General features: G+C 43.9%; 1 protein-coding gene across 1 annotated transcript in view; it reads left to right on the forward strand.

The window, feature by feature from the left end:
* LOC126236059 (pyrimidodiazepine synthase-like) overlaps positions 1–16,629 on the forward strand; it is an 88,558-nt gene extending 71,929 nt beyond the window's left edge. The window contains exon 5 of the mRNA XM_049945105.1: positions 16,259–16,629. Coding sequence (XP_049801062.1) covers positions 16,259–16,381 — 123 coding nt within the window. The 3' untranslated portion in view covers positions 16,382–16,629. The remainder of the gene's footprint in view (positions 1–16,258) is intronic.
* Positions 16,630–20,123: the final 3,494 nt, after the last annotated feature.

The following is a 20,123-nucleotide window of genomic DNA, read 5'->3' on the forward strand; positions in this document are numbered from 1 at the left end:
TTGTATTTACAGTTTACTCGTTGTCAAAGTATCTCTTCTCCAGTAGTCTTCACGTATGTTTTGGTCCGACATACAGCATTTCTGGTCTCCTCTACATCTATAATTACCTCTACTCTGCAAATCACATTTAAGTGCCTGGCAGAGGGTTCATCGAACTACATCACAATTTTATTATTTCAGTCTCGTATAGCGCGCGGAAAGAACGAACATCTGTTTCTTTCCGTGCGAACTCTGATTTCCCTTATTGTATCGTGGTGATCGTTTCTCCCTATGTGGGTGGGTGTCAAAAAAATATTTTCGCATTCGGAGGAGAAAGTTGGTGATTGGAATTTCGTGAGAAGATATCGTCGTAACGAAAAAAGCCTTTCTTTTAATGATGTCCAGCCCAAATCCAGTATCATTTCAGTGACTCTCTCCCCCATATTTCGCGATAATACAAAACATGCTGCCCTTCTTTGAACTTTTTTGATGTACTCCGTCAGTCCTATCTGGTAAGGATCCCACACCGCGCAGCAGTATTCTAAAAGAGGACGAAGCTAATGTCACAACAGTAAGAGCTACTATTGCAATAGCATATGTAAACTGACAGTGTTGTAGTGGTTAGCGTTCTTGGCTATTAACACAGGGGTCGCGGATTTCATTGCCAGTGACCGCCTCAAATTTTTCTCTGGGAAACTGGCAAGCCCAGTCAGTCTTGGGAGACTACTGAAAAGCTGTGTGAACATAAAAATATCGAAATGTATGCGTAAATCACCGAAGTAGCTTCAATCCAAAGGTTCACTTAGGACAGCTGTAGGATGAAATCTGGTGCGCTTGCACGTGGAAACTCTCGTATGGTTTCCAATTATGTCACCTTAAGTCGAGGGTGGTGCGTTTGTCGCCATAATACGGTCCATCCTGCCCCAGAGCTCTGCCTCGACACCCAACTCCCGACTATGGCACCCCAGTTGTGTTTCTTGAAGTCTTATTTTTGACAACCTGCTTTCTGAAGGTTCTGTTTTCGTAAATTCTATATGCTTTGCTTCCTTGCCACACCTCTCAGGACCGGATCATTCAACTCTTCACTGTCTTTATCAAACATTAGTTCTATCATGTGGACTATTGTCAAGCTTACGGATCTGCTACTCCTTCCATGATGCTCCTCTTGGATACAGTTCGCCATCATGGTACCCATTTAGTCACCAGTGCCTTTTGCACCAGCCCTGTCAATAGTCTTCTGGTTGACAGGGATCCCTCCCATTTCCGTTGAGTGGTGCAGCTCCTGGTTTCCTATGTCATCACTAACCACTCTTCCCGTGCTCACTCCCAATTACCGAGCGGGGTGGCGCAGTGGTTAGACACTGGACTCGCATTCGGGAGGACGACGGTTCAATCCCGCGTCCGGCCATCCTGATTTAGGTTTTCCGTGATTTCCCTAAATCACTCCAGGCAAATGCCGGGATGGTTCCTCTGAAAGGGCACGGCCGACTTCCTTCCCAATCCTTCCCTAATCCGATGAGACCGATGACCACGCTGTCTGGTCTCCTTCCCCAAACCAACCAACCAACCATCACTCCAATTCTTTCCACAGCTCTGGAACGTAGGCCCCAAACTGCCTGCCCTCACATGGATTCACTGGTTAGGCTCTACTTCCCTCTGCCACAGATTCCATCTCCCCTGCTTGTCCTTCTCCAATTCCCTCCAAATCACCCAGCCCCATCCACTTCATTTATTGGCCCCAGATTTGAAAGAATATTTTCCAGGGTCTGAAAGCCTCCATCACTCCCATGGTTTTCCATTGTTCTGTCCGCTTCTAATGGAGTTCCAGAATGCTGTTTTTTTTTTTTTTTTTTTTTTTTTTTTTTACAATGATGGCACTAAATCTGCCGATCATGTGGAATGTATCGTCGTTTTGTTTGACCTCTGGGTCATGCTATGGGCATGCTTCAGCCATCATTGTGCAGCGCGGTGGTGGAATGTTGTGTGTCTCAGGGAAAGGGGATCTTGGCTTCACTGCCTGGATCGCTAGGACGGGATAAACCTAAAAAAAAAAAAAAAAAAACTCAAGGTGTGCGGCACGTTGATGGGATGCCTGGCTGTTGCGGTGGAAAGTCGTTAGTGGGCAACCTCTGGGGAACCTGCTACACCCTAGTTGTATAGTGCTTACTCAAGCACATGAGACATGGGGCTCCAAGTGGACCCTTATTTCCATTGCTGCTCGTGGGACCAAGATGGAGCCCTCGAAATCATCTCCTCCTCCCAGTGGGGAGGGAGTATCGCCTGGGAGTATTCACACCCATTCATCCAAAAGAATGAGAGGGGCTAGTCCTCATAATAATAATAATAATAATAATAATAATAATAATAATAATAATAATAATAATAATAATAATAATAATAATAATAATAATAATAAGGTCCGTGTCACTTTCCATTTTTAACCAGACTTAATGTCTGAGAAAGTAAAGAAAAAATAATAATAATAATAATAATACGTTTGGCTGCAGTAACAGGGGTCAAGGAGTCATGAATAACAATGTATTCCTGGTGATAAAGAGGAAGGAGGGGAAATTTGAAAAAGTGTCCCTTTTATACCCATAAGGGTTTGGAAGGCCTTGCTCGAACATTAAAATCTATAATAAGATTGTGTAATGGTTCATTGTTGGTCGAAACTAACAGGCCAAAGCAGGTAGACCTTCTTCAAAAGTCCCAGAAATTGACTATATCATTGTTGAGATGCACACCTCTCTCAACTCCGCTAAGGGCATTGTCACATGCCGAGATACCATGGACATATCAGAACTGAAGCAAGAATGAGCATCCCAGGGAATAGTCGATATGAATCAACAAAACGTGCAGGCATAATGGAGCAACTGAAAAGACTGCCACTTCCATTGTCACATTAAATTCTCCGAGACTGCCTGAACATCTTAAGGCCAGGTTCCTTCGACTTAATTTTCGGCCTTACATTCCAAACCCTGTGCGGTGCAATAAACGCCAGCGTTTCGGCTATACAACCATACGCTGTGTAGGTGAAGCGATCTGTGGGAACTGTGTAAAAGGCGTTCAAGACGCTGGGACTGACTCCCCATCTCCGGTGATCTGCCTCAACTGCTCTGGAACCACTGTCTGGAGCCGAGACTGCCCTGTTTTTGCTGACAGATGCAAAATACAGGAGATAAGTTACCAGGCAGATCATCTATGCCGAAGCCAAAAAGAGTGAGACGAAATACCCCGTCTTTGCCACCTCATATTCTTCTATGGTGCATAAACCTATTTCCAAGGCAGACGCTTCGACACAGATGACACCTAGTTTGCCTGTATTCACCACAGGCACCTGTACTTTCACATGTACATGTCAAGGGAAAAATTGTAAGGGCAAAGCAATCCAAGCATCTGCACCAGGAAAGACCAACAACAGTTGTGCAGCGAACATCCAGAAGGTATAAGAATAGCAGAGTGCCTCTCGGCGCCCTCTCTCACCCTCATCCTCGAAAGGACAGGGTGCAGGGAAAGGCTTAAAACATTCAGGTCAAAACCTGTTCCGAGCGCTGTCAGATGTCATTCCTTCCTGTCTGACTGATGCCTTGACTGAGTTAGATGCCTTGGATCCAGGCAGCCCCTCCACTCCCCCTCACTCTTAAAGTGCTTCATGTCCCTAGTGCAAAGATACGGGTAAATTTAAACTTCACCGATGACATGGCTTCAGTACTACAGTGGAACATGAGTACATTCAGGGCTCACCGTGGAGGAACTGAAACTCCTAGCACAGGCATGTCTCTTGTGCTATTGTTTACGAAAAAACGCGTTTTAAAGATACAATGTCCCTGCACTACAGGGATATACGTTTTACAACAAGGGTGATACCACAAGGGTGACCTATCGAGGGAATGGACCAAGGTATGTGTCAGTGTTTCACACTAATACACACCACTCCCCTGTTCTCCCCTTGGCAACTGTCTTGCAAGCAGTTGCAGTTCAAATTCATGTGTGTCGAAGGATCCCTGTTTGTTCACTGTATCTACCTCTGCAAGATGCACTAGACTCAAAGGCTCAGAACATCCATGACCATTCCTCTTCTTGGGAGGCTTCAATGTCCATGTCCTGTGGGGCTTGACCAATACTTGCCCTCGGGGTCGGATTTTGGAGGGCATTATGACGTCTCGGGAGCTGTGCATCCTCAACATTGGTACTCTCACACATTTCTCTACTGCTACTGGGCCATTCTCAGCCATCAACCTCTTTCTGTTCTCCCACCCGCGCCAACTCTCTTCTATGGGAGGTTATTCATTCCAGTGTCTATTTCCCAATACTCCTTCACCTAGTAAATGGCTCGCCACCTGAAGTTAAGCCCCCGAAAATGGATATTCAGCAGGGCTAACTGGACATGTTTCAGCCAGCTGGCTCTGTTCGAACACTGCGATAGTGTCCAAGGATGGGTGGACCACATCACAAGACTGATGCATCATGCTGCTGACTTCTCCATCCCACAGTCCCCATGTCATCCTAGGTGACTAGTACTTTGGTGGACAGATGAGTGCAATTCTGCGGTCTGGAAGAGGCGTGCAGCGATTTGACATTTTAAATGCCGACAAACAGCAGACAATCTTAGCGCTTTGAGTCGTGAGGGCCACGTCTTGATGCATCATTAGGGAGAGTAAGAAAAGGTCATGACAAGTATTCCTCGACTCCATCAATCGTTCGACTTCTATAAAAATACGAAAAGCGATCTGGAGGATTTCCAGTAAACACAGCCGTTTACCTATAGCAGCAGTGCTGAAACAGGGTTGCCTCCAAACAACTCCCAGAGACATTGCCCAGAAGCTGGCCAAACATTTTGCACAAACTACTGCCAATCTAAGCCAGGATCTGGCATTTCGTCGCTATCGTGTGGCTGTAGAGAGGGAAAAGTTTGACATCAGGTCCAACAGTTCTGAGGCCTAAAACTCCCCCGTCTCCATTTGGGAGCTCGAATCGACACTGACTGAGATTCGTGACATTGCAACCAGTCACGACCAAATCTGGTACTGCATGTTTAGATATTTGCCAGTGCCGTCAAAGAAAATTCTTCTCAAATGTATTAATCTAATATGGCAGACAGGAAACTTCCCCAAATCGTGGAGGGAGGCAATTCTGATCCCTCTCCTCAAACCAGGAAAGGACAGCATATACCAGTAGTTATGAGAGTATTGCCTTAATGAACAGGGTAGGAAATATCCTGAAGTGAATGTTCAACCGTCGTCTGGTCTGGTCGTTAGAACGGGCAAATGCTTAGCCACTCTAAGTGTGGATTCCGAAGATTTCGGCCCACTTTAAACAATCTGACCCTCCTAGAGGCGGCTATTCAGCAGGCTTTCCTCCGTAAGCATCACTGTATCGGCATATTCTTAGATATAAGTAAGGCATACGTTACTACTTGGAGACATTGTACTCTCAGACAACTGCATCAATGGGTTTTTCGTGGCCATCTCCCCATATTCATTGGTCTTTCCTGGTGTTTGTGGTTGGTTTGTGGCGTTGAAGGGGCCAGACTACAAAGGCCAACAGTTGGTCTTTCATGTCTCAGTGGCTTTTTAGGACATGAGTTGGTGACAGGCTGTCTAATAGATTTGAGCAGTAGAATGGTGTTGCTCGGGGCAGTGTTTTAAGTGTTTACCTCTTTGCCATAGCTATTAACAGTATCACACCTATGGTAAGGAGTCCTGTACAGTGCTCCTCATTTGTAGACGATTTTGCTGTTTCGTGTTCCTCCTCGAACTGTGCCTCATTTTTGACTTTAGATTGTTGTGGTTACCACAACTGTGAGACTTGAAACCCAGAACCCTGAAGGCACTGATCATCATAAAGTGCCTTAGGCACAGGTCTTGGGGAGTGGACAGGGCGCATCTCCTTCAGTTTTATCGGGCTTTTGTGCATTCGCAGCTGGACTATGGTTGCACAGTGTATGGGTCTCCTTCAGTTTTATCGGGCTTTTGTGCATTCGCAGCTGGACTATGGTTGCACAGTGTATGGGTCAGCGAGGCCTTCTTATGGGCGTATCATTGGCGCTGTCCATCAGGGGATTCGGCTGGTCACGGTTGGTTATCGGACAAGTCCCATATCTAGCATCTGTGCTGCTGTAGGGAACCGCTGCTTATCATCCGGCGCCAGCTCCTCTTGGTGCGTCATGCATGTAAGTTCCTCGCTGCTGCAACTTCACCCGCACACCATACTGTTGCTCGTCCACCTCTGGAACGCCTTTTTTTCCAACCGTCCACGAGCCACACTGTCATTTGGGATCCACGTGCAGTGTGTTCTGAAGTCACTCAGTGTGGAGCCAGTACGATCCCAAATCCAGGGTTTCAACTGCCTGCCGCCCTGGTTGCTGGACAGGCCCAGAGTGATTTTAGATTTGGTGGAGTTCAGGAGAGATAGCACTCCTGCTTCCATTTTTAATGCGATATTCTCTGATATTTTGTATGAGTACCACGACCATGTAGCCGTTTTTACAGATGGGTTGAAGCAGGGGGACTCTGTTGGTTGCTCTGTCGTTTTCCCGGATCGTGTCCTCCAGGTGAGACTGCCTCCATAATTTACCATGTTTGACGCAGAATTACATGTGATCTTGCGAGCATTGGAGCAGATGACTTTGTCCCAGTGTTGGAGTTCTCGTCCGCTCAGATTTTATTGGGCTGCATTTTATTTTCCGAACAGCAGACTGTGGTGTATTTGCCGTCTATTTTATGTAATGAACAAACGAATGTGGTTAGGGTTTTAAAGTTTTGTGAATTGTCCAACGTTTTTAATCAGATTTTAGGGTTATGTTCTTAATGGGATAAAGCGTGGTTGGCTCACCCTAGATTTTTGTAAGTGATAAGCCAGTCACATTTCACTGTGCTTTTCTTTTAGTTTTTCTGTGTTTTATTTTCTGTGTTTTAATTTCTTCATTAGCTCTCTTGCCTCCTAATTAGTTTTAGTACTTGTGAGTGTGTGCAACGCTACCACCGACCATCTTAAATGGCAATCGATGCAAAAGTTATACCTCTGCAAAGAAGTTTTGAATGTTTTGACCGTGATACAACCTAATGGAAACAGAATAATTAAACTGGGATTAGTTTCCGAAACACTCTAGTAGAGTATAACGAACAGTAAACAGGTGGGTCAGGAACAGTCGTTCTCCCAGCACAAAAGCAAGTTGTGACATTACGTATTAAAACCGGTCGACAGCCTAATCAGGAATTCTTTTGTCAAGCAAAATGATAAAGCAGGTGACAGTGCTAAGGCTAAGCTAACCTAACCTTCCTTCACACACACACACACACACACACACACACACACACACACACACTAAACCCTTTGCTTGAATCTGTTCATGCTACAACACAGAAACCTGACCTTGCAGATAAATGTGCTACTAACTAGTAAGTCAGATAAACAAATGGGCAGTGAGATGTTAAACAGCAACATATGCCTCTCAGCATGTACTTTATATGAATTAGGTGGAACAGTTTATAAAACAAATTACTGACACATGAAACTAGTAGCAATATTGAACAGGGAAAAGCTTGAAATGATTTTGAATTTAAATCAGGGGGTTTGCTAATGATCATATTCTGTTACTTCACTTCATTGCTTAGTACAGGGTCTCTATGCCTGTGCATTAACCAACTTGCATTAGAATAGACGACACAGTAAATTGTTCCTTCTTAAACTCGGTTTGAAGTACCTGAACGGAATGCAAATCTGACTACACTGGCTCTGAGGAGCCTTTGCATAGCTTCATTAACTAGCTTTGTACATGAGGAGCCTTAAACGTCCATGGTTTGAAGAAACACGCTCATTAACATAACTACACCAGTATGTATAAGAAATGGAGAGTATTCTTATCATTAATTATTAAGTAAAGCACAACAAACTATAATTCTTTAAATAACCAATGTGCTTTCATACTCAGTCTTTTGACCTAATCAAAAATATAATTGGCTATGCAACTGACAACAGAGCACTGAATTAAAATTCAGTCACTTTCTCATAACAAATTAGGACACTCGGAATTAAATTCACTAGGATAGGATTCCTGTCCATGTTTGTGATTTGGTATAATCACGGGTGTAAAATTGTTTTAGCAACACCATGATCATTATTAAAATCAACCAAATTTCACAAATACCTGGTCCGTTTACAGAGTGCCAAATATAAACAAATCAGTGGAAGACTGGTAGCACTGGTGGCGCAATTTGCAGTACCTGTTAACCTGGCGGCGACGCAGTCATAACAATACTGTTGGCCTCGCCCTGTTACATATCTTCGTGGCGTAGTAATTGTAGTTTTATAGCGCCAAAAACCATGCCATGATAACGGTATCACCAGATGCAGCATCCGAGGCCAATAAATACTGCCCTTAAGCTATTCCGGCCATTGGCATTGCCAAAAGCCGAGAAGCGATTCTTCTTGGTGTTTTAGCTCACTGGGGCACTCTGGGATTCGCTCTGGGGCACATGAGCCACAATGGTCCGCTACTGCTAGCAAGGTGTTAACCACAGCACTGCTCAGCCCAGGCTCCATACCTGTCACAAAGCACAATTTAAACAACATCGTTCAGAAGTTTCACATAAATGAAATATGTATATGTAGTCAAAGAATTTGCATGACAGCTACAATATTTTATATAAGCAACACTACAAAATAACACAAACATCGATACAGATACAAAATAGGCCGAGAATAGGTGCTACAAGTGCATGTGATAAAGTGACTCTGTGATCATGTAGAGAGAATGCATATGCAACACTTTTAGTTCGCCTCTCCCGGCGGAGGCCTTGGTCTTACCTCCACACTAGCATCGTTCTTCCCGCTCCCTTCCCCCCCCCCCCCCCCCCCCTACGTTTTGTTGGGTCTTTTATGTCAATTTGTTTCCTCTTTTCTTGTCTTCTTCCCCCCTGGTGTTGTCCCCACAGGCTTGTCGCACGTGTCATCAGGTAGGTTCGGTGGTGGTGCTGGTGGCACATCTGCAGCGTTTTTGGAATGTCCCTGCTCTCCCTATTGACCTCCCATCTTCTCTCCTTTCCTCTTCCTACTGCCCCAATGTTCCTTTTACCTTTTTGTTTGCCCGTTTATCCTACACCTTGACTCGACTGAGTGGTGTTCCTCGCTTGGTTTCTGCCACCTCACTATTTGGACCTCACTATTTGGACCTCACTGTTTGGACCTCACTGTTTGGACCTCACTGTTTGGAACTCCTCCCCCACTCAACCAACGAAACAGATGCTAGCGAAACCTCCAGGTTGCACTGTTGTATTTGACCACGAACGGCACGTGTGCAATGCCTTCAATACGTCGCAAGTCAGTCATGGTCAGAGCAGTGTTCTGCGTGGTCGTGAGCGCCTTATGTCGGAGCCAACTGAAATCGATCGTGGCAAAATAGTTCGTGCTCATATGGGTGCTTTTGCAAGAAAGATATTGGAGGTGTTTCTTGTTGAGTGATTGTGACGAAAAATAAGAGGACAACTGCTGCAAAAGTCACTGCAGACTGAATGTCGCACTCGCAAAACCCTGTCAACACCAAAACACGAAAGAAGTGGTCCTGAAGCCAAAAAACCAGGTCTAAGGAGCAAGGGAGGGACGTGTTGCAGTTGGATGTGTCCTGTTTTACACTGATTACTACTTAAGGCCGAGTTTACGTTCCAAGAGTAAAAGATGGCTGGTGTTTGTGATTTCGGCAGTCCTATTATGGTATACCATGGACCCCATGGTTACTTTGTAAGGCTGTATTACTGTCAGTTTTGGCTGAACAGGGCCATCCTATGTACAACGTTTGATCCCAAATAATGAGGCTGTGTTCGAAGACGACAGAGCCCCTGATACCACAGTTCGTCTTGTTTTGTAAGCACGAGGATGAATTGTCACATCTCCCCTGGTCACAGCAGTCAACATATCTCGGTACTACTGTGCCTTTCCGATTTACTCCAGAGGAAAGAGTGATTGATAGATATCCACTTCCATCGTTACCTCAACTTGACCCAATTTGGAGGAAGAATGGTATGAAATACTACAGAAAACGGTATAGGTACTGTATTTATCCATTCCGATACGACTGGAAGTTGTTTTGAATACTACCTGTATTCCTATACCTTATTAGATATGGTAATGTGTGGTGTTTGTGGTGGTTCCATAGTTTTACCCAACCCCTTGTAGGAAAAGTTAAATTGTCGCGGCCCTAGAGGAAGGTATTTTCCGCCATCACCTTCCGCACTTGTACTGTCAGGTAAAATCACGCACTACTTTGAACTGGAATGTGACCTAGTGACGTAAACTAGTTAGTTCTCGTTACGGCCGGTTAACATGTTCGCCTTGCTGGGTAATTCCAGTCTGTTTTCTTATCACTGCTAGTAATTCTCAACATACATCTCCACATTGCTCGCTGAGTAGCCCTCAGCTGTTGAACGCTTTTCGCGCTAAAAGTCCGCTTTTGAATTTCATAAGTCAGGAGCAGTAATAAAGTGAGAGTAAACCATCAGACTCGTCGGAAAGTCAGTTGTGAGAAATGTCAAGAGATTTTATCTTTTTAATTTCTTTTTCTGCTTCTTCTGAATTCCTGTAAATACAGAAACTCAATTTTATCATGTATATATCTATATTATGTAGGCCACCTGATAGTTTTTGGCGGATAATATTTCTTGTACCACTATCATTTCATCCAACTGTTTTCATGACTTCACTGCTTATTTCTATTTTGTATTCTGTGTATTCATGGAACCTAGTCTGATTACAATGATATTCAACCGACTTTCAAGGTTGCTCCGTTTAGTTCTTCCGTTCGTCCCTTATTTACATTTAAGTCAGTCGATTTTCTGTATATACTTTTCTGAAAGAATGTGTGGCACAGGCAAGTCGTTTTTCACGGCAAACTTCACTACTGTATGACATTTCTACTGTATACAAAGTCTTCCACGAAAGAATATTTCTTTAATTTTCGGTCCTCTTTCTCACTGAAATCCCACTTTATGTTGCTGTAGTGTTATCTTCTGCCGTGTATCAGTTTCTGTAAGTCTTGGTACCTTCTAACCAGAATGTACGTTGATGTAAACGTATTTAAAACAGCGGCGTGACAATAGTGGAGGACCAAGTAAGGGCCTGTAACAAACGTTCGTAGCTTTTTCTCAGTAATAAAAGGTAATTCTGACATGGTTATTATACTTAATAAAAACTTGTGTGAGTGTAGCATACTAAAAGTAAAATGGTACACTTCTGTTAGTGAGAACGATTTAGAAGAGTCTTGAGAGGCTTAATAGGCTCCATAGAGAGCAGGTTTAGTAACCATTTCATAGCTCCGCGAAGTATGGCCAAGATGTCAGCACATTGGGGCTTAGGTATGCGATTCGGAAGACTCGAGGAAACGCTTTGTAAAAAATGGTTCAAATGGCTCTGAGCACTATGCGACTTAACTTGAGGTCATCAGTCGCCTAGAACTAATTAAACCTAACTAACCTAAGGACATCACACACATCCATGCCCGAGGTAGGATTCGAACCTGCGACCGTAGCGGTCGCTCGGCTCCAGACTGTAGCGCCTAGAACCGCACGGCCACTCCGGCCGGCAAAAACGCTTTGTAACTGCAGTTACGGAAGCAACAAACCACAGCGAAAAGCTGTACGATGGACTACCTTTAATTTTATAAAAGGTTTCAACTGTTGATAACGTTGGACCAAAAGATCGTCGGTATATAGATACACAGTATGTTAGAAAATGAGAGGGAAGCAGAATTAGAGGATATTGCAGCACCGCGCTGAAACACGAAACTGTTACGTGAACGCAGACGCGCGACCAAAAGTGACAGATGGGTTGGGGGAGAAGAGGGGCAGGGCCCCCCCCTGCCCTATCAGCGCGTAAAGCGGCTGAATCTAATAAACTCTGTTGGCCTCAACTTGCCGTACCCTCTCTCCCTGTTACACTCACACACAAGTCTCATTGGACTGAAGGTCTGGACAGCTTGCGCAATGGCACTGCTTCATTCAGTTTATCCTGTATGCTGAAACCCCTAGTCTCCTCCGTAAATCATGCAGCAAACTAGTGGTCACCGTGCCCGCAGTCGTTCTTTGCAAGCAGCTCTCATCGAGAAAGCTGTTAATGTTTTCTTGCAAGCTGCAAATCGAAGAAACAGCAGAAACGTCGTTAAAACAGCAGAGTAATACCTGAAATCTTCCATATTTTCATTTCGCTTACTCATAGCATGCTCTGTTGCCGTTTGTCCACTTCCTCGAACTATCGTAAATAACGTAACTGAGCAGTCTTTCCAGATGTGATAGATTCGGCGACTCTCGAAAGATATGTAGCCAGCATGTCACATGACTTTTGCAATATAGTATATTCTCTAGGCCCTTACATACTTCGTCAGATTCTAACAACGTACGTTACTGCGTAAGAAAGCTAATAACATCTCATCCGTTTAAGCAGACAAACGGGATAGGAGTTTCACAAATGCTCACCAATTTTAATGAACTTTAGCACTACCTTTCGCGACAACCGTCCTTCTGAATCATTCAATCCATTTGACACAAAGACATGATATTCTTCGTGTGTGTTTGTGTGTGTGTGTGTGTGTGTGTGTGTGTGTGTGTGTGTGTGTGTGTGGAGGGGAGCGCACTTTCGTTACAAAGCATATCTTCATAAATTAATTAAAACTACTGAGAGAAGCTGATACGCTGCCAGAATGGAATTTTTTAGATAATACGAGAACTGAGGTTGTATAGTGATGCTATCTTGTAGTAAATTCTCTTAAGCATCCTTCCCGTCGTCATTTGAATATCCCAACTTAGCTCTTTTTGATTATGCATTTCTACCTAGTACCTGAGATGTGTATGAACAGTCAGTGTGGCAAACGATAATCGTAGTAACATAATTAGGGAGGGGGAGAATGAAGTGGATCCCCGTTCTTTCTGAGTGTATAGATGTGGAAGAAAGTTTACTATCAACTAATTGAGGGCAATGTATAGTTAACTGTTCAAATACGCTTTTCTAACAGGGTAATACAGTGTCTGCATGGGGGCTTACTAATGAAGAGTTGCACGTGACATATAGCCAGGTTTTCAGCTTGTTTGAGGAGTTTAATAGGCGGATCACCGAACATTTCCATGGGCGAAGGCACATTCATAAGAAAAAATTAAAGTGCGCCCCAGTTAACTGTGATAAGACTTTATGCTGCTGATTTGTTCGTGGCTTAACAGATACTGATGGTTGCAATTTCAGAACTCTCGCATATGTGTTACCTGTGGAGAATTTCAATAATATCATGTCGGATACCGACAGATCTCCTGCAACAAAGATAGGCAAGTACTTACTAATGTACAGAAATATGAAGTAAAACTTCCCGTGAGACACAAAAATGTTGGTGATTTACACTGCGCGATTGGAACGCAACTAGATACAGACACGTTATGAAAATACCAGTTGTAGAAAGTTTACTATAGATTAGATAGATCGTACAACATAAGCTATCACGGCTGGTACTGACGTCACTTAGGACTTCCAGGCTGATAGGCCATGGTCGATGTACAAAACTTTCTCCTAACGTTTCCTCTCCGACTGCGGGAAGCATCTTCATAGTCTCAGAGGAAACGTTGGGAGAAAGTTACATGCGTCGGGCACGGTCTATTAATTCGGAAATTTTAAATGATACAGATTAGGTAGAGTTGGAATACAACACAAACGGAAGACTTTAGTTTGTTTGTAGGATACTGGTGCACTGTACTTCGTTTGCGTACGAGGTTCCTGGGAAAGCTATTCTGCTTGTGCGACGTATGATGGAATACTGCTCTGGACCGCGTCCATCTCAGGTCGTACGTGCTGGCAATAAGGATCGAATGAAAAATAGGACAACGCGAATCATCACAGCCTTCTATTGTATGCTATGAAATTGGGGACCCAGAAACGACGGAGAGGCTTCGCTCTCGCCGTAGCCCTCAGTGGTTCACAATCCCACAACAGGCCAAAGCAGTCCACTCACCCCACTGCCGCCCCACACCGAACCCAGGGTTATTGTGCGGTTCGGCCCCCAGTGGACCCTCTCGGGAACGTCTCACACCAGACGAGTGTAAACCAATGTTTGCGTGGTAGAGTAATTATGGTGTACGCGTACGTGGAGAAACCGTTTGAGCAGCAATCGTCGACATAGTGTTACAGAGGCGGAATAAGAGGAACTAGCTCGCATTCGCCGAGGAAGATGGAAAACCGCCTTGAAAACCATCCACAGACTCGCCGGCACACCGGACCTCACACGCTAATCCGCCGGGCGGATTCGTGCCGGGGACCAGCACGCCTTACCACCCAGAAAGCAGTGCGTTAGACCGCCGGGCTAACCGGGCGGCCTATCACAGCCTTACGTGCTGTGCACTAAAATTTAACAAACGCCAAGAAGCACCATAACTTTGTCTCCCAAATAGTTGTGGCCGGTCGCTGTGACCGATCGGTTCTAGGCGCTTGTCTGGAACCGCGCTGCTGCTACAGTTGCAGGTTCGAATCCTTAATCGGGCATGGGTGTGTGTGATGTCCTTAGGTAAGTTAGGTTTAAGTAGTTCTAAGTCTAGGTGACTGATGGCCTCAGATGTTAAGTTCCATAGTGCTTGGAGCCATTTTGAGTTGTGTGGAATGACTTATCTATGCGATAAGTTCAAAGCCTGATTCTATGGCATATTTTGACACCTCCCATAGCATTTGACTAAGTTATCAGCTGCTGATTAAATGCATGCAATACTGTTTCACTGCCTGGTACACATACTTTGTCTGTAACTAAGAGGGGCGTTCCGTAAGTAATGCAAACACTTTTTCTGAAAGCAGGTTTTATTCAGGAGTCAATATACCGCACTATTCCCCCACCCCCCCACCCCACCCCCTTTTGACTACGAAATTCTATTTTTCAATGCAATCTCTGGTAAATGTGACAGTCTCACGCCATCTTACTGGAGGGCCTCTATGGCCACGTCTTACCACTCCACTACTCGACGGCGGAACCAACGCCTCGCTGCATCAATAACTTCCACATGATCCACGTAGTACTTCCCATGGAGAGCATCCTTCAATGTGCCAAACAGGTGTAAGTCGGAAGGTGCGAGATCCGGGCTGCAGAGTGGATGAGGAAAAACAGTCCAATGAGGTTTCGTGACCTGCTCTCTGGTTCGTAGACTTGTGTGAGGCCTTACGTAGTAATGGAGGAAGAGGCGTTCGTTTGTATTTTTGTGGCGAACTGAAGTCGTTCCTTCAATTTCCTGAGGTTAGTACACTACACTAATTTATCGTTGCACTGTGAGGGGGACATTAAACAGAATAATCCCTTCCTAGTCCCAGAATATCGTCGCCATGACTAAACTGGCTGAGATTGAGACTTTGAATTTTTTTCTTCAGAGGGGAGACGGTGTGGCGCCGCTCCATGGGTTGTCATCTTTCTGATTCGAAGTGATGAACCCATGTAACGCCTAAGCATAAGCAGTTATTCCACACAGAGGAGCCTACGTTGCTCGTTACGCTCTTTAGTTAGGCGGCGAGAAACCCAGAAGGCACACACCTCTGAGCACCCTAACAAGTGGACGTGTGAGCACTACCAACAGACAACCAGTTGAGGAGAGAGGCGTTCATGATCGGTCGGTCACGTTCCAACTCTGCAGGAGAGTGCGGCCGGTACGCGGGACATCGGACAAGTTTGTGCGACCTTGTTTGCGATGATGAGACGCCTTTCTCAACGACTCGATGTGCATCTGTTCACTGTCATATCTCCGCAGACATTTAGCAAGCGCCACTGAATATCTGCGTTGCTCTGGTTTTCCACCAAAAGAAACAATGATAGCCCTCTGCTTGGAACTCTTCTCCATTATAGACGCCATTTTGAAGGTTATATAGCGCCGCCAGCTATCGGTACTTCTTGAAACTACAGGTGCTGAAGCAAGAATATTCCACAATGTTCCACAGCAAAATCCGAAATATTTCAAACGAAATTGGCCGAGAAAAAAAATTGTTGGTTTACTTACCGAACACCCATCATATATTTTGCCTTAATTTGTTATTTTGAGAATGTCTATCAGATGTTAAAAATTTGACTAAAATAGCATTTGATTCACTGCGTTAAATTCTATATTTTCTGTCGGGATTATCTTCAACGATTAGAATTGTGTAAAACTTAATTCAATATTTCGTTGTCCATAATGCTTAGCTTTCAGAATTTAGTTTACAGCAACAGCTGCCGATAACTCGTAGTAGTCGCATCTGCGAGTACCTCCAGCTAAATTGCTTGGTACGCTTGGTCGGGTTTCAGCTGGCGTGGCGCGACGCCATGAAGGAAGAGGCAGCGGTGAAGGCGCAGGCCGTGGACACGGAGCGGCACGCGCGCTTCAGCAGCGCCTACGTAGACGGCACACTCGACTACGACAGCGTCTAGACATTCGACCCTCTATCTGGCCGGGAGGGCGCCACCACAAGAACAAGAACATGACAATAAGGCGGCGGGACAGTAGTGGCCGCTGCGATGGCTGCGAGCTCTGTCTAGCTAGTACTGCAACGAGGGAACCAAATTGCTTCAGCATTATTCCAATCAACTTGTAATAGATATATCGCTTTATCTAGATTTTCTTACATATTTATAGAAACTGTATCATCTGCTTGGAAGAATAAAATTATTGCAAAATTCTGATGCGTATTATTAATTACAATTTAATAGTACGAACAGAAGTGTAGCCTAACGACTAAGTTACTTGGCTAATGGTATGCTTGCCTGCATTAAAATACTGGGTGTACATACAGTGCGGGAACACTTTCAATTATTTATTGCAGAAGAACTAAACATTGTACAGATATCATGCATCCTGCATTTTGAAGAGAAACTCTGAAAGATTTACAAACATTCGATATGTGAACCATGAGTGACCCGGCAGACGTCAATACGGTAATCGAATGTTTCTCGTGCGCACTCCACATTACCTTCACTCACACTGGGACGTCCACTTTTCTTTGCCGGGCACAAGCAGCCCGTCGTAACGAATTTGTTGTGCCAGTGGAAAATGGTCTTCCTTGTGGCTGTCTTCTTATCGCACTTGTTTCTAAACGTCCGTCGAACAGCTGTAGCACACTTCTTTTTGTCGAATTCCAACACACAGAAAGCTCGCTCCGCACTTGAACTCGCCATGTTTGCGACTAGCTCTATCAGAAAATTACCAAACTACGCTGTGGCGGTACACATGAAAAAAACTGTCGAAGTTTCTCTTCAAAATGACATATGTATGATATCTGTACAATTTTTGGTTCTTGTGTAATAAATAATTCAATGTGTTCCTTGACTTTATGTACATCCTGTATTTTAAGCATTTTTTGAATAGTACATTTCAGTGACATCATTTTGTGACTGATTCCTGGTAAAAGTAGTAAAACTAAGTTGCCAGTGGCCCCCTGTCCTTAAGACACAAGACTCAACATTGACTGATGGGATGGAGAAGCAGAAAACAAGTGAAGAAATTACTGAATTATAGAAGAGGAAGTGTACTTACAAGAAATGTTGCTTCATCTTAAAAAAAAGGGTAATAACTGGCTAACTGGTAAGTCTTTGCAGTTACTGGTCACCTCTCTAGGTGTGTAATGCTGTATCTTTGTTTGGAAGCATCAGAATTACTATGTCACAAAATGTATTAAATTAGTGATGGTTTGGGAGGGTTTGGTCTGTCAGTGTGGTGTTCCCTGTACACCAAGCATCTTCGGTTAGAAATTGGTAGTGCTTATAGAATTTGCTATGGAGTCATCTATATGACGTGACGTCATTATTTAAGCATCATGAAGTTGAGACGTCGCGATGCGACGTTATCGTGATGTCGTGACGCGATATCATGCTGCGATACGTCGTCATGACGTTGACGCTAAGCGATGTTGACGCCGGGGCAGCACACAAGTAATTGGGTAAAATGTATACAACTGTGGAAAATATGAAAAAATGAGAGTACAAATAGACCTCGAGTGACATGACTTAGCGTAATTTGTAATTAACAATAGGCACAGCCTAAACGCTTTCCCCGTGCTGCCCAGCTTGTCTGCCCCAGTTGTAAGAGTTGGAGTTGGAGTTGGAGTTGGGGAGGGGTGGTTCCACAGCAGTGATAACTAATTCAAGCACATACTGCATTGTGGTTGCCTGAAAGCATCATGACGTTAGCCCAATGTCAGAAACTGCGTAATTGCATAAAATACGAGAAATTGAAAACATACGTAAAGGTGTGAAAAATCTGAAAAAATACGAAAATGGCTGCAACATACGTAAAATTTGGAAAATATGAAAACACGTAAAACTGTGGAAAGATGAGTACATATATATATATGCCAGGGTGTGGTCTGTGTTGGTGCCTCGAATGACGTAATATTAAATTGTTATTAACGAGTACAACTCAAGTGACGTGATGTAACGTAATCTGTTACTAACAAATAGACGCAGGCTGAGCCTGTCTCTGCGCTGCTCAGCTGCAGAGTGAATCCTTCCCACTCAATTGTCTCAGTTATAAAAGATGGAGTGCAGAAGGTGGTTGATCCTTGTTGGTCCAATTGACTGACAGGGGTTTCCCTCCAATTTTGTCATTTGACGACTATGGAGTTACATCATGATCTTGAATATAGCTCACAAAATTGGTATGTGCCCGTATGCCTACTGATAACCTACTTCTGTCTGCTCACTCTGAAGATTTCCGAAAGGTGAACGGCCAAAATATTATGAGAAAAGAATTTATACAGCTGCACGACCGAAATTTAATGGTTACTTCTCCTGAGGTACCTGCTGTTGTTCACTTGAGTAAGGTGGACATGTGTAAAAAGGTTAGTCACAGAAACTGGACACACACAGAGGCATAAGAAAGGTAACTTCGAAGAAATTGAAGGCAACAGAATTTCATTCAGGAAGAATCAAACAGAAAAAAAATCCAGAGAAAGTAAGGAATGCAGCAACATGTCAGTTGGAAATGAAATCAATGAGTACAAGGAAAAAAAGTGAAATGGCTTTTGTGAAAGATGTCAGGGACTAACTTTCATGGCGGTAGGGGGAGCTACACAGGACAAAAATTGTGCAGGCAGACAGAGTGAAATGAACACAGCATATAATTCACGACGTTTGATATGTTACTCTGAGCCAAAGAGGCACAGGAGAGGAAATCGTGACAGGGTGCACCAAACCAGTAAGAATATTTATGGCGAGGAAAATGTAATTATTCAGTTGTTGTTGTTGTTGTTGTTGTTGTGGTCCTCAGCCCTGAGACGGGTTTGATGCAGCTACTCTATCCTGTGCATGCTTCGTAATCTCCCAGTACCTACTGCAACCCACATCCTTCTGAATCTGCTTAGTGTATTCATCTCTTGGTCTCCCTCTACGATTTTTACTCTCTACGCTGCCCTCAAATACTAAATTCTTCAGTATATGAGAAAAACGAAGCACTGGAAAGTGTTTCGCCAGAAAATGTCTAAGTCAGGCATCCCATAATGCCTTTGTAGTTTAAGGGTTCTTCCATTTGGTCTGCAGAGGCTTTGATTTTGTACAATGAATCAGTTTGAGGAGCATAATATGTTTGACGCATTGGAACATACAGTCTGAAACGAAAATTTTGTCACCATTGAATACTTTTAGACGGAACAATATTTTGCCAGTGTGTATTTGTAGCATGAGAAGAGGACGTTACTCAAGAGCAACAAAAGTGGCCAACAAGTGATTAGATTTGTGAGACGAATACTCTGATCTGGCCAATCGAACATAAGAATTTGTCCAGGGCGAACTTTCGCAGATTGGCAGGGAAAAGAAGATATTTTGATGTACTGGTACTGTAGCCTATGTTGTTATTACCCACACTTCAACCTGTACCGGGCATTTGTCAAGACTTACGTCACGTGTATAAATATGACGTACACATGGTTTTGCTGTTAAAGGTCTTGTGAAAATAACATATGACTCCACCAAATACTGCTGTCATACACTTATTGTGAAAGTAGAGAGTCAACCGGCACCTATTCATCGGCCACATATTGTTAAGAGTAAAGACTGTTTAACAATGTTACGTTTCTTTTAATATAATACATTGACCTGATATTTATTGAAGCGACTTATTATGATTCTTAATTCACGTACGTGGTGGAAAGATGTTTGTTCCGGTGGCGTAAACTCTTCA

This window comes from Schistocerca nitens, chromosome 1 (assembly GCF_023898315.1).
Source record: "Schistocerca nitens isolate TAMUIC-IGC-003100 chromosome 1, iqSchNite1.1, whole genome shotgun sequence".
NCBI classification, from domain to species: Eukaryota; Metazoa; Arthropoda; class Insecta; order Orthoptera; family Acrididae; genus Schistocerca; species Schistocerca nitens.